Raw genomic sequence first — 16,196 nt, forward strand, 5'->3', positions numbered from 1 at the left:
CTCCAAATTTGCAGACGACATAAAGCTGGGTGGGCGTGTGTGCTGTGAGGAGGATGCCGAGAAACTCCAGGATGATTTGGACAGGTTGGGTGATTGGGCAAAAGCATGGCAGATGCAATATAACGTGGCTAAATGCGAGGTTATCCACTTTGGTGGCAAAAACAGGAAGGCAGGTTATTATCTGAATGGCAATAGATTGGGAGAAGGGGAAGTGCAATGAGACCTGGGTGTCCTTGTGCACCAGTCGCTGAAGGTAAGCATGCAGGTGCAGCAGGCGGTTAAGAAGGCAAATGGCATGTTGGCCTTCGTAGTGAGAGGGTTTGAGTACAGGAACAAGGATGTCTTGCTGCAGTTGTACAGGGCCTTGGTGAGACCACATCTTGAGTATTGTGTGCAGTTTTGGTTGCCTTATCTGAGGAGGGATGTTCTTGCCATGGAAGGAGTTCAACGAAGATTCACCAGGCTGATACCTGGGATGGCAGGAATGACGTATGAGGAGAGATTGGGTCGATTGGGCTTGTACTCGCTGGAGTTTAGAAGAATGAGAGGGGATCTCATTGAAACTTATAAAATTCTAACAGGACTGGACAGACTAGATGCAGGAAGGATGTTCCCGATGGTCGGGGAGTCCAGAACCAGGGGTCACAGTCTAAGGATAAGGGGTAGGCCATTTAGGACAGAAATGAGGAGGAATTTCTTCACCCAGAGATTGGTGAACCTATGGAATTCTCTACCACAGAAGGCAGTAGAGGCCAATACATTAAATATATTCAAGAAGGAGTTGGATATATTTCTTAAGGCTAAAGGGATCAAGGGGTATGGTGAGAAAGCAGGGACCGGGTACTGAATTTGGATGATCAGCCATGATCGCATTGAATGGCGGAGCAGGCTCGAGGGGCCGAATGGCCTACTCCTGCTCCTATCTTCTATGTTTCTATGTTTCAACCGTGGCTAACAAGGGAAATTAGGGATAGCATAAGATCCAAGGAGAGGACATATAAATTGGCCAGAAAAAGCAGCAAACCTGAGGATTGGGAGGAGTTTAGAATTCAGTAAAGGAGGACAAAGGGACTAATTAAGAGGGGGAAAATAGAGTATGAGAGTAAGCTTTCAGGGAACATAAAAAGTGACTGTAAAAGCTTCTATAGATATGTGAAGAGAAAAAGATTGGGGAAGTCAAGCGTAGGTCCCTTGCAGTCACAATCAGGGGAATTTATAATGTGGAACAAAGAAATGGCAGGCCAATTAAATATATACTTTGGTTCTGTCTTCACAAAGGAGGACACAAATAACCTCCCAGAGATGTCAGGGAACATAGGGTCTAATGAGAGGGAGGAACTGAATTAAATCAGTATTTGTAGGGAAATGGTGTTAGGGAAATTGACGGGATTGAAGGCCGATAAATCCCCAGGGTCTGATAATCTACATCCTAGGGTACTTAAGGAAGTGGCCCTTGAAATAGTTGATGCTTTGCTGATTATCTTCCAGCATTCAATGGAATCTGGAACAGTACCCATGGATTGGAGGGTAGCTAATGTTACCCCACTATTCAAAAAAGGTGGTAGAGAGAAAATGGGGAATTACAGACCGGTAAGCCTGACATCGGGAGTGGGGAAAATGCTAGAGTCCATTATAAAAGATGTAATAGCAGAGCACTTGGAAAACAGTGACAGGATCGGACAAAGTCAACATGGATTTACAACAGGTAAATCGTGCTTGACTAATCTACTGGAATTTTTTGAGGATATAACTGGTAAAATAGATAAGGGAGAACCAGTGGATGTGGTGTATTTGGACTTTCAGAAGGCTTTTGATAAGGTCCCGCATAAGAGATTAGCGTGTAAAGTTAAGGCACATGGGACTTGTATAGAGAACTGGTTGGCAGACAGGAAGCAAAGAGTTGGAATAAACAGGTCTTTTTCCGAGTGGCAGGCAGTGACTAGTGGGGTACCGCAGGGATCGGTCCTAGGACCCCAGCTATTCACAATATATATTAATGATCTAGATGAGGGAACTAGATGTAATATCTCCAGACGACACAAAGCTGGGTGGGCGTGTGTGCTATGAGGAGGATGCCAAGAAACTCCAGTATGATTTGGACAGGTTGGGTGATTGGGCAGATACATAGCAAATACAGTATAATGTGGATAAATGCGAGGTTATCCACTTTGGTGGCAAAAACAGGAAGGCAGATTATTATCTGAACGGCATGGATTGGGAGATGGGGAAGTGCAACGAGACCTGGGTGTCCTTGTGCACCAGTCGCTGAAGGTAAGCATGCAGGTGCAGCAGATGGTTAAGAAGGCAAATGGTATGTTGGCCTTCGTAGCGAGAGGGTTCGAGTACAGGAACAAGGATGTCTTGCTGCAGTTGTACAGGGCATTGGTGAGACCACACCTTGACTATTGTGTGCAGTTTTGGTCGCCCTATTTGAGGAAGGATGTCCTTGCCATGGAGGGAGTGCAGCAAAGATTCACCAGGCTGATACCTGGGATGGTAGGAATGACGTATGAGGAGAGATTGGGTCGATTGGGCTTATACTCGCTGGAGTTTAGAAGAATGAGAGGGGATCTCATTGAAACTTATAAAATTCTAACAGGACTAGACAGACTAGATGCAGGAAGGGTGTTCCCGATGGCGGGGGAGTCCAGAACCAGGGGTCACAGTCTAAGGATAAGGGGTAAGCCATTTAGGACAGAGATGAGGAGGAATTTCTTCACCCAGAGAGTGGTGAACCTGTGGAATTCTCTACCACAGAAGGCAGTTGAGGCCAATTCATTAAATATATTCAAGAAGGAGTCAGATATATTTTTTAAGGCTAAAGGGATCAAGGGATATGGGGAGAAGGCAGGGACAGGGTACTGAGTTTGGATGATCAGCCATGATCTCATTGAATGGCGGAGCAGGCTCGAGGGGCCGAATGGCCTACTCCTGCTCCTATCTTCTATGTTTCTATGTTTGTGCCCCGTTAGCTAACGGAAGGCGCAAAGCAACCCAATTTCCCCCCCCCACAGATTCTGAGCAATTAATCCTCATGTTATTATGTTAGAGTTTATGATTCTGTGGCCGTAATTAGAAATTGCTTAGTTGTTTGCCATGCAAAAAAGGTATCATGGATAACACTCCAACTTTTGTAATCATCCATGTTTGTATTATATTTCATTCATTTTTTCTCCTTTTGAAATTTTCAGTTAACCACACTTGTCTGCTACAAATTGGCAGCCCGAAAGTTTTTTGGTGGAAGCCTGGGGCGAGTGGGCGACTGAAATTAGCCAGCGCGGAATGAAAACAGAACACTGATGCTCAAAAATCCTGGATCTAATTATGGTCAAAACATTTTAGCTTTAAAGCAGAATTCATTCATATATAGGTGTCCTTATACTTAATGAATTACACTGCAGCCGCCATTTGACTTTACTAGTTAGTCCTAAATGAGCTCAGGTATAATGTATTGTTCCCAATTTTAAAAGAGGTAAATTATCAGCATCCTGGATTATATTCACTAGTTCTAAATGCATTATAATTCATTAAATGTGATCACTGTAATGTTATTATTCTGTTGTCTAACCTTCAAAAGAGGGAAAATGCTAAATTGATTAATTGCTATATGTTTGATTAATGTAATGTAATAATGATATGGCATGTGATGTCCGCCGTGCCCGGGGTGGCAGTGCCAGCTGACAGTGTTTAGCTCCGCTTGCGCTGTGCAGTGTGAACCGTACGTCACGGTGGCGGGCCCCAGCTCTCAGTAACGCAGCACCCAAGCAGAGAGCAGACGATCGGTGCCGCTCCGCCAGCTCTCTCCCACTGCCGCCGGTGCTGTACCGCCGCAGAAGAGGAGAGAAAGCTGCATCGGCGAAGAGAAGATGGCGCCGTCGCGCTCCCGCACCCTGAAGAGGTGTCAGCGAGTCTTGTACTGGATCCCCGTCCTCTTCATCGGGCTCATCGCCTGCTGGTCCTACTACGCCTATGTCATCCAGCTGTGTGTGGGTAAGGCATTCGAAGCAGCGCGCATCACTCGCACACCAGGGCACAATGGAGCCGAGCCGAGCCGGTTTGACAGCAGCTCCTCCCCGGGGGGCACCGCCGCCCTCCCGCTCCTGCTCCCACTCCGCTGCGAATTGTTTGTAAACAGGCGATGGCTCCTCACCATTTTGAGTGGTCGCAGCCAGGGATCCGACACCCAGCACAAATGTGTTCCGTTAACATTCAGAGTCAGCAAGAAAAGTGAAACGAATGCAAGTTAGACGGATACAAAGAGAGAATCATTTATTTTGAATTATTAATTTGTTTTGTGTTGCTGATGGGTTGAGATGCTACACATGTAAAGCGCAGGTGGAAATTCTTGGTGCGTTTTTTTAGGTTGAGTTACCTTTGGGTAATCCCGTGCATGGCAAAATGCGCATATTACAGTAATTACAATAGAATCGGTTATTAGATTAGAATTTTTTTCCAATTTTCGTAATTGTATGACATTGTTTTGTTTTAAACCAGTAACCATGAATGTTGTTTTGGGTGGGGTAACTTAGCAATTCCCGGTACTGTACAACTCGTGTCTGCACATTTGTATTGACATTTATTCCAAACTACACCCTAAATTTGAGACGATGCTTGCGTCAACCCAGTATTAGTAACATGTTCACTTCACTTATGGAGAAAGGCAGATAGTGGTTACCTTGCTTTAATGTAGATGCATCCATATTAACGAAACCTCTGATGTCTGAGGTCACATGAAAAAGTTCATAGTGCAAACATATTTTTAACTTAGCAATTTCATTTCAAAGTGGCCTGGGTTGAAATGGAAAACAGGAAGGGAGAAATAAAATGTGTGCTTGTCTAAAGATCAATGAAACTGCATTTAGGGTACCACAGAGACCAAGTACCTTTTACTGTACTGGCACCAAATGCAAAACCAGGGAAAATATATTGTACGACTGCCAAGATATATACTAATAAACATTTTAAAGAAGATATATTTGAATTACTTCCTAACAAAAGAGGTAGTGAAATTAATTACTTGTCATTATTCCTTTATTCTCTACTTATGGCAAGTATTGGTCAATGGTAATATCCAAGTACAGTGTTTGTTTAATCCCTACATATACTACAAAGAGCTGTATTTACTATTAATGAGTAATGATGTGTTTTTGATCTAAGCAAAGATTCTAGGTGAAATAAAACCTAATTCATAAGAGGTCCATCAACATCTGAAAGAGAAAAGATTGGTTAGCATATTGGGCATGGACCCTTCATTGAATAGGATTCTTATGAAATACCAACCTGCCTTCTCTCTTTTCAGATGCTAATAGATCTGCTATTTATTTCCACCATTTACTATTTATTTTCTTTTTATTTCTAAAGATGCTAGGCGCTTTATCTTGACTTTTTGGAGACTAGATTTATGCCATCACACAGTCCTTAAGTTCCTTTGCTTAATTGCAGTTTTGGAATAGCCAACTTAAAAAATGAAGTTTTTACACATACACACACACACTAGGGTGAGGGTGGAGAGAAGGATCCAGAAGCCACCTGCAAATGATTTTTTATAAAGACTGATATCCAGGGAAATATTTATATTGCACTGTTGCAATACTTGTTTGTCCCACTAGTTGCAGCTATGATAAAACACTGTAGCAGCATCTTGTGGTTGAACTGAGCACTGCAAGAATGCAGTGTTATGCAGAGTAGTAAATACAGCAGGCCCTGGAAAATTTGAACATTCTGGCATTTCTTCAAGCTTATTTCAAAATGCATCAGTCTGTCACTGAATAAATAACTATTATACTTTATTAACTCTTAGTATAAACAAAACTTTCTATCATAGAAAGAGCTGCAAGTGACAGTTTTGAAGACATAAAAGAAGAAAGGAAAGGACTCGCAATTAAAGCGCCTTTCACTACCTCAGGACATCTCAAAGTGCTTCGCAGCCAATGAAGTACTTTTGAAGTGTATTCACTGCTGTAATGTAGGGAAACACAACAGCCAATTTGTGCACAGCAACGCTCAACAATCAGCAATGAGATGCATGACCAGATAATCTATTTTAGTGATGTTGGTTGAGGGATAAATATTGACCAGGACATCACGAGAACGCCCCTGCTCTTCTTTGAATAATGCCATGCGATCTTTTACATCCACCTGAGAGGGCAGACGTTTAACATCTCATCTGACAGTGCAGCACTCCCTCAGTACTGCACTAAAGTGACAGCCTGGATTGTGTACGACATAGTAATAACTAAACAGGAATGATAAATTTTTGTCTTTAGCGCTCGCCCAGTTATTCAATTTATGCTTCTGGTGCACAAAGTTCTGTGCTGGGAACACTGAAGACGCAAATGTACAGGTTGGGTGATTGGGCAGATATAAGGCAAATGTAGTATAATGTGGATAAATGCAAGGTTATCCACTTCGGTGGTAAAAACAGGAAGACCGATTATTATCTGAACGTCAATAGATTGGGAAAAGGGGAAGTGCAACGAGACCTGGGTGTCCTTGTGCACCAGTCGCTGAAGGTAAGCATGCAGGTGCAGCAGGCGGTTAAGAAGGCAAATGGTATGTTGGCCTTCATAGTGAGAGGATTCGAGTACAGGAGCAAGGATGTCTTGCTGCAGTTGTACAGGGCCTTGGTGAGACCACACCCTGAGTATTGTGTGCAGTTTTGGTCACCTTATCTGAGGAAGGATGTTATTGCCATGGAGGGAGTGCAGCGAAGATTCACCAGACTGATACCTGGGATGGCAGGAATGACGTATGAGGAGACATTGGGTTGATTAGGCTTATATTCGCTAGAGTTTAGAAGAATGAGAGGGGATCTCATTGAAACTGATAAATTTCTAACAGGACTAGACAGACTAGATGCAGGAAGGATGTTCCCAATGGCGGGGGAGTCCAGAACCAGGGGTCGCAGTCTAAGGATAAGGGGTAAGCCATTTAGGACAGAAATGAGGAGGAATTTATTCACCCAGTGAACCTGTGGAATTCTCTGCCACACAGGGCAGTTGAGGCCGATTCATTAAATATATTCAAGAAGGAGTTGGATATATTTCTTGAGGCTAAAGGGATCAAGGGATATGGGGAGAAAGCAGGGACAGGGTACTGAATTTGGATGATCAGCCATGATCTCATTAAATGGCGGAGCAGGCTCGAGGGGCCGAATGGCCTACTCCTGCTCCTATCTTCTATGTTTCTATGTACCTGATTGTTTATGAGTAAAGCTGCTGAGGAAACAATGAGGATCAAAAAGGGTTGTTCATATCACAAAAATCACTGGATTAAAAATACAGCTTTTACAGACCCAAGAAAAATATTGTCAATGTTCCAGCTATTAAAGTAATGATTTAAAAATGTTAAAAATTGTTTGAGCCATTGTATACAGGAAATTTTGACACTAGGTAATGTAGTCCTGCTCCATCACTTCTAAGTCAAACCTTCAATTGATTCCTGGCAGGTGAAAAGTACACATGAGCATTTACCATGAGTTACAGCAGAACTAAATGATAAAAAGGCTTCACAGATTGTAATCATCAACACATAAGGCAGTAGGCGCTGGAGAATAATTAGGATGGCTATCAGTTGCAGCTTGTATCCAAACATTAATATGGAAAGTCTGTTATATCTTAGTAGTTTGCAGGCAAATCTTTAATACAAATAAACCTTTGGTGGATCTCCCATGACATTGCTCCAGGTAGCCTGGGGCCATGGGAATGGTAGCATAGTGGTTATGTTACTGGACTAGTAATCCAGAGGCCTGGACTAATCATCTGGAGTGTGAGTTCAAATCCCACCATGATAGCTGGGGAATATAAATTCAGTTAATTAAATAAATCTGGAATAAAAAGCTAGTATCAGTAATGACTATCGGTTTGTCGTAAAAACCCATCTGGTTCACTAATGTCCTTTTAGGGAAGGAAATCTGCCGTCCTTACCCAGTCTGGCCTATATGTGACTCCAGACCCACAGCAATGTGGTTGACTCTTAACTGCCCTCTGAAATGACCTAGCACACCACTGAGTTGTAAAAAACCCTATAAAAAAAAATAAGAATAAAACCTGGACGGATCAACCTCGGCACCAGCTACGGACACGACAACGACACACCCAGCCTAGTCGACCCTGCAAAGTCCTCCTCACCAACATCTGGGGACTTGTGCCAAAATGGGGAGTCCCACAGACTAGTCAAGCAACAGCCTGACATAGTCATACTCACAGAATCCTAGCTTTCAATGTCCCAAACTCCTCCATCACCATCCCTGGGTATGTCCTGTCCCACCGGCAGGACAGACCCACCAGGGGTGGTGGCACAGTGGTATACAGTCGGGAAGGAGTAGCCCTGGGAGTCCTCAACATTGACTCCGGACCCCCATGAAGTCTCGTGGCTTCAGGTCAAGCATGGGCAAGGAAACCTCCTGCTGATTATCACCTACTGCGCTCCCTCAGCTGATGACTCTCAGTATTCCATGTTGAACACCACTTGGAAGAAGCACTGAGAGTAGCAAGGGCACAGAATGTACTCTGGGTGGGGGACTTCAACGTCCATCACCAAGAGTGGCTCAGTAGCACCACTACTGGCCGAGTCCTGCAGGACATAACTGCCAGTCTGGGCCTGCGACAGGTGGTAAGAGAACCAACATGAGGAAAAAACCTACTTGACCTCATCCTCACCAATCTACCTGTCGCAGATGCATCTGTCCATGACAGCATTGGTAGCAGTGACCACCGCACAGTCATTGTGGAGACGAAGTCCCGTCTTCACACTGAGGACACCCTCCATCGTGTTGTGTGGCACTACCACCATGCTAAATGGCATAGATTCAGAACAGATCAAAGCTCTGCAGTCCTGCCACATCCAGTCGTGAATGGTGGTGGACCATTAAACAACTAATGGGAGGAGGAGGCTCCATGAATATCCCCATCCTCAATGATGGTGGAGCCAAGCACGTGAGTACAAAAGACAAAGCTGAAGTGTTTGCAACCATCTTCAGCCAGAAGTGTCGAGTGGATGACCCATATCGGCCTCCTTCCTGAGGTCCCCACCACCACAGAAGTTAGTCTTCAGCCAATTCGATTCACTCCACATGATATCAAGAAACTGAGTGCACTGGATACAGCAAAGGCTCTGGGCCCCAACAACATCCCGGCTGTTGTGCTGAAGACTTGTGCTCCAGAACTAGCCATGCCTCTAGCCAAGCTGTTCCAGTACAGCTATAACATTGGCATCTATCCGACAATGTGGAAAACTGCCCAGGTATGTCCTGTCCACAAAAAGCAGGACAAATCCAATCTGGCTAATTACTGCCCCATCAGTCTACTCTCAATCATCAGCAAAGCGATGGAAGGTGTCGACAGTGCTATCAAGCAGCACTTATTCACCAATAACCTGCTCACTGATGCCCAGTTTGGGTTCTGCCAGGACCACTCTGCTTCAGACCTCATTACAGCCTTGGTCCAAACATGGACAAAAGTGCTGAATTCCAGAGGTGAGGTGAGAGTGACTGCCCTTGACATCAAGGCAGCATTTGACCGAGTGTGGCATCGAGGAGCCTTAGTAAAAATGAAGTCAATGGGAATCGGCGGGGGGAACTCTTCACTAGTTGGAGTCATACTTAGCACAAAGGAAGATGGTTGTGGTGGTTGGCGATCAATCATCTCAGCCCCAGGGCATCGCTGCAGGAGTTCCTCAGGGTAGTGTCCTAGGCCCAACCATCTTCAGCTGCTTCATCAATGACCTTCTTTCCATCATAAGTTCAGAAATGGTTATGTTCGCTGATGACTGCACAGTGTTCAGTGCCATTCGCAACTCCTCAGATAATGAAGCAGTCTATGCCTGCATGCAGCAAAACCTGGATGACATTCAGGCTTGCGCTGATAAGTGGCAGGTAGCATTCGTGCCGCACAAGTGCCAGGCAATGACTATCTCCAACAAGCAAGCGTCTCAACACCACCCCTTGACATTCAATAGCATTACCATCAACATCCTGGGGGTCACCATTGACCAGAAACTTAACTGGACCAGCCACATAAATACTGTGGCAACAAGAACAGGTCAGAGGCTAGGTATTCTGCAGTGAGTGTCTCACCTCCTGACTCCCCAAAGCCTTTCCACCATCTACAAGGCACAAATCAGGAGTGTGATGGAATACTCGCCACTTGCCTGGATGAGTGCAGCTCCAACAACACTCAAGAAGCTCGACAGCACCCAAGACAAAGCAGCCCGCTTGATTGGCACCCCATCCACCAGTTTAAACATTCACTCCCTCCACCACCGGCGTACCGTGGCTGCAGTGTGTACCATCTACAAGATGCACTGCAGCAACTCCCAGGGCTTCTTCGGCAGCACCTCCCAAACCCACGACCTCTACCACCTAGAAGGCAAGGGCAGCAGGCGCATGGGAACACCACCACCTCCAAGTTTCCCTCCAAGTCACACACCATCCTGACTTGGAAGTATATCGCCGTTCCTTCATTGTCACTGGGTCAAAATCCAGAACTCCCTAACGGCACTGTGGGAGTACGTTCACCACGTGGACTGCAGCAGTTCAAGAAGGCGGCTCACCACCACCTTCTCAAGGGCAACTAGGGATGGGCAATAAATGCTGGCCTTGCCAGCGACATCCACATCCCATGAATAAATAAAAAAAATGAGCACTGTTGTGTTGCTTAGCTGAACATTTGCGGCTACTGTGCTATATACACAAATCTAGGCAATTGTAGCTACTTATACGCTATGAAGAACAATGAGAGGGCAATGTGTTGCCATACATTTTAAGGTTAATGATTGGTTTCCATTCCTTTTTTTAAAAAAGTCATTTTATTTCTGTAACAAAGTATGATGTCTGGTGTGTGACGAATGTATGCGAAATGCTGGACTTTCATATGGGTATACATCAAATTCAACATCCCATAAACAATTGTCCAGTAAGCTGCTTCACTTCAGCTGCTTTATTTAGGGGAAAAAAACTGAGTTGCACAGTTCCTTAACTATAGAATAATAAATGATAGAAAGGTATTCAGCCCATCCTTCCATAAAAATAAATTACTGTTTCCTTTCCCTCCTTCTCCACCACCCCATGCAACTGTTTCTTAAATTATTCCAAGGTTCTTCCTACCATTATCCTACCCGGACGTCCATTCCACATGTTGATTGCTGTCTGTGTGAAGAAGAACTTCCTGACATTAGTCCTGAATTTGCCTTTCACCAACACCCTATCTGACAATAAAAGACCTGGATGCACCCAAATTTCTTAATGTCAGAAAAAACAAAACTATCCATTTTGGGTCCCACCAGCATATATGTGCCTCTGGCCTCGACTCCATCAGCCTCCTCAGTTACCACCTCAGGCTGAATCAGGAGGTACAAAGCCTTGGCATACTGCTTCAACACCTAGCTCTGCTTCTCCCCCACATCCAATCGTAGGAACAGGAGTGGGCCATTCAGCCCCCCAAGCCTGTTCCACCATTCAATTAGACCATGGCTGATCTGTACCTTAACTCCATTTACCTGCCTTGGTCCATATCCCTTAGTACCCTTGCCTAACAAAAATCTATAAATCTCAGTTTTGACATTTTCAATTGACCTAGCCTCAACAACTTTTTGGAAGAGAGAGTTCCAGATTTCCACTCCCCTTTGTGTGGAGTAGTAGTTCTTTCTGACATCACCTCTGAACAGCCTAGCTCTAATTTTAAGGTTATGCCCCCTTGTTCTGGACTCTGCCACCAGAGGAAATAGTTTCTCACCATCTACCCTATCAAATCCTTAAATCATTGTAAACGCCTCAGTTAGATCACCCTTAACCTTCTATATTCAAGGGTGTACAAGCCTAATCTATGCAATCTGTCCTCATAATTTAACCCATTAAGCCCGGTATAATTCTGGTGAATCTGCACTGCACCCCGTCCTTCCTAAGATACGGTGAACAGAACTAAATGCAGCACTCCAGATGTAGTCTAACCAGAGCTCTATACAACTGTAACATCATTTCCATCCCTTTGTATTCCAGTCCCCTTGAGATAAAGGCCAAAATTCCATTAGCTTTTGTAATTATTTTTTGTACCTGTCCACTAGTTTTTAGTGATTTGTGTACATGAACTCCTAAATCTCTCTGTTCCTCACAGATCCTAACCTCTCCCCATATAGAAAATACTCTGCTCTATCTTACTTAGGTCCAAAGTGGATGACCGCCCACTTCCCCACATTGAACTCCATCTGACACATTTTTGCCCACTCACTTAATCTATCAATGTCACCGTGCAACTTTCTGCTCCCATCTACATTACTCAATGTGCCACCTAAATTGGTGCTGTCAGCAAACTTGGATATACGGCTCTCCATTCCTTTATCCAAGTCATTTACAAATATAGTGAAAAGTTGTGACCCCAGTACAGATTCCTGGGGGACAGCACTAGTCACATCCTGCCAATGGAGTGGGCCTTTGGCGTAGTGGTAGCATCCCCGCCGCTGGGCCAGAAGGCGTAGGGTTTCGAACCCCCCTCGGATGGGTTGTGGGAGCCCGTAAAACCCTCCCGCCATAGGACTAACCACCCTAATGGCTGGTACGAAGATGGTTACGGTCACGGAAGGAGCGTTAATCACGGCCAGAAATCCTTCCACCACTTCATACAGTTCCCCAAAGTGAACATTATGAAGACACATACGACAACGATCCTGCCAATTGGACTATATAGCCATTATCCCTACTCTCTGTTTCCTACCTCCTAACCAATTCCCATGTCCAAAGGTTGCCTCCAATTCCATGCACTTTGATTTTTGCTAACAGTCCCTTATTGAATGCCTTCTGGAAGTCCATATAAATAACATCCATAGACACTCCCTTATCTACCATGATAGTGACCTCTCAAAATTCACCTAGGTTAGTTAGATATGTGTTACCCTTTGTAAACCCATGCTGGATCTCTCTGATCAGTTCATATTTGCTAAAGTGCTCAGTAACTCTATCCCTAACAAGATTCCAGTACCTTCCCCACAACAGACATTAGACTAATCGGTCTGTAATTTCTTGGTTTATCTATCCCACCCTTCTTAAATAATGGCATGAAATTAGCAATTTTCCAATCTAAGGGAACAATTCCTGAATCCAGAGAATTTTGGAAGATCATGACTAAAAGCATCTGCAATTTCCTCACTTATTTCTTTTAATCCCCTGGGGTGGAAACCATCAGGACCTGGAGGTTTGTCAATCTTCAGTCTCATTATTGTCTCTATTACCTTTTTATTTAACTTATATTAAACTAGCTGGAGTGCCCGGCAGTGCCGAGGGTTTTTTGAGGGCTTGTTGTTATGAAAAAAGTACAAATAATTTTTATTGTATATATAAATGAGTTTGTCTGTCTGTGTGGGAAGGAGAGAGAGAGAGAGGGAAGGAGAGAGGGAAGGAGAGAGAGGGAAGGAGAGAGAGACAGGGAGAGAGAGAGGGAAGGAGAGAGAGACAGAGAGAGTTTGAATCGCGGCGGCCGAAGGAAGGAAGGAAGGAATAAGGCGAGCTCTCCCTCCCTCTCCCACCCCTTCACTCTTTCCCTCCCTCACCCTCTCTCTCTCCCTCCCCCTCTCCCTGCCCCTCTCTCCCCCCCCTCCCCCCTCTCTCTCCCCCTCTCTCCCTGCCCCCCTCTCTCTCCCCCACTCTCTCCCTGCCCCTCTCTCCCTGCCCCTCTCTCCCTGCCCCCTCTCTCGCCCCCTCCCTCTCTCCCCTCTCTCTCTCCCCCCTCTCCCTGCCCCTCTCTCTCTTCCCCCTCTCTCCCTGCCCCTCTCTCTCTCCCCCTCTCTCTCTCCCCCTCTCTCTCTCCCCCCTCTCCCTGCCCCTCTCTCTCCCCTTCCCTCACCCTCTCTCTCCCTCCCCCTCTCTCTCCCTGCCCCTCTCTCCCGCCCCTCTCTCTCTCCCCCTCTCCTCTATCTCTCTCTCCCTCCCTCCCCCTCCCTCCCCGCTCTCTCTCCCTGCTCTCTCTCCCTCCCTCTCCTCTCCCTCCCTCCCCCTCTCTCTCTCTGCCTCCCCCTCTCTCTCTCTCCTTTCCTGTACCAGAACGGAGTCAGTCCGACACCGGGAGGCCGGGTGCCCATCACTCCAAAGCGAGCCCGGGGTTCCTCATAGTTAACGCGGCGGGCCTTTGGACCCGGTTGGCCGGGCGGCAGACGAACGCCTTTCGCTGCGGACTCCAGGTGTCCGATTTCGGTCGGGGATGGCTCATTGGAAAGCCCCGGTTTTCCCGGTCCCGCATTCACAGCAAGAGAGAGAGGGGGAAGGAGAGAGCGAGAGGGAAGGAGAGAGAGAGAGAGAGAGGGATGAAGAGAGGGAAGAGGAGAGAGAGAAGGAGAGAGTGAGGGAAGGAGATGCAGAAAAATCAAGATGGCTGAATTAACGGCAGTTTGAAAGATTAAGCCCCGCCCACAAATGCCATGAAACGCCCCCCGTGACGCAGCGCGCTCCCCCCGTAGGATTGGTCAACCTTCACATCACTCAATGCTAATGAGCGGATTCCCCCGTATGATTGGTCAACCATCACGTCACTCAACGCTAATTCCCCCGTAGGATTGGTCAACCGCTAATGAGCGGGCTAATGAGCGGAATTTTGAACGTTTTTTGTATACTGTCTGAACAATTTTTGTCTGACCAAAAAGTAAATACGCCTATGACGCTCCCCTAATCATAAGCTTTCTTTTAGATAGATAGATAGATAGATAGAAAGTTCCTCCCCTTGATTTGTTTTTAGTTTTTTTCGTATCTTTTATACGTTGTCCTCTCCCTCTACTATGAAGACTGATACAAAGTAATTATTTAGCAAGTCTTTTATTTCCTTATTTTCAATTACAATATAAACTGAGTCTGTCTTTAAGGGGCACATATTACCCTCAGCTGCCCTCTTTCTCTTAACATTCTTGTAAAAACTGTTAGTGTTAACCTTAATATCCTACTTCAGTAGCAAAACAGCTTTCTTTCTCCTCCATAACATTGTCTGCCTCTGCCCCTGTCTTTCTCACTACTGCCACCTGAACTGCTAATCCATGCCTTCATCAACCTCGAAGCTTGACTTCTATAATAATAATAATAATAAACAACTTTATTGTCATTGTTAGTGCACAAGTGCAGTACAACGAAATGTAGGCTTGCGGCTCCCGAGAGTGTGCATTTAGATTAAGACATTTAAACATTCAACATTCATTTGGCTTGTATACATTAACATAAACATAACCATAATAAAGTGCATTGGCAGATGTGCAGGCTTTAGAGTTTATTTGTGGAGTTCAGTAGGATGACAGCCCTGGGAAAGAAGCTGTTCCTAAATCTGGTCGTACGGGTGCGAATGCATCTGTAGCGTCTCCCAGATGGCAGGAGGGTGAAACAGACTGTGGCTGGGGTGGGTAGGGTCTTTGATGATGGACCATGACCTCCATAAACAGCGTTTCTGGTATATGTGCTCTATGGTCGGTAGCCGGGTGCCGGTAATGCGTTGGGCAGTTTTGACTACCCGCTGCAGGGCTTTCCGGTCATAGTAGCTACAGCTGCCATACCATACTGTGATACAGTTCGTCAGGATGCTCTCTATTGTGCAGCGGTAAAAAGTTAGAGAGGATCAGGGGTGACAGGTTACATCCCTTCAGCCTCCTTAGGAAATATAGGCGCTGCTGGGCCTTCTCCACCAGAGAGGAGGTATTGAGGGACCAGGAGAGGTCTTCCGTGATGTGGACTCCGAGGAACTTAAAGCTGTCCACCCTTTCCACCACAGCCCCATTGATGTGGATGGGGGTGTGACTTCCGCCTTTAGACTTCCTGAAGTCCACAATGATTTCTTTGGTTTTCTTGATGTTAAGAGCCAGGTTGTTATCGGCGCACCACTTCACGAGATGCTGGACCTCCTCCCTGTAGGCTGACTCATCGTTGTTGGTGATCTGGCCTACTACCGTGGTATCATCCGCAAACTTGATGATGGTGTTGGAACCATGAACAGCCACACAGTCGTGGGTGAAGAGGGAGTAGAGGAGGGGGCTCAGCACACATCCTTGTGGGGCCCCCGTGTTCAGGGTCGGGGGGGGGGAGGTGTGGTTACCTAATTTGACAGACTGGGGTCTGTTTGTTAGGAAGTCCAGGGTCCAGTTGCAGAGGGAAGTGTTCAGGCCAAGAGTGTGGAGTTTGGTGGCCAGCTTGTTGGGGACGATAGTGTTGAATGCTGAGCTGTAGTCTATGAACAGCA

At 45.7% G+C, this 16,196-nt stretch overlaps 1 protein-coding gene across 1 annotated transcript in view; it reads left to right on the forward strand.

Moving 5' to 3' along the window:
• Positions 1-3,759: 3,759 nt before the first annotated feature.
• LOC147123316 (palmitoyltransferase ZDHHC2-like) overlaps positions 3,760-16,196 on the forward strand; it is a 230,397-nt gene continuing 217,960 nt past the window's right edge. Inside the window, exon 1 of the mRNA XM_085970680.1 lies at positions 3,760-3,990. Within this exon, the coding sequence (XP_085826806.1) occupies positions 3,867-3,990 (124 nt within the window). The 5' untranslated portion in view covers positions 3,760-3,866. The remainder of the gene's footprint in view (positions 3,991-16,196) is intronic.

The sequence above is a fragment of the Somniosus microcephalus genome, chromosome 2 (genome assembly GCF_052327205.1).
Source record: "Somniosus microcephalus isolate GS21.2 chromosome 2, FLI_Smic_1.0, whole genome shotgun sequence".
NCBI lineage: Eukaryota > Metazoa > Chordata > Chondrichthyes > Squaliformes > Somniosidae > Somniosus > Somniosus microcephalus.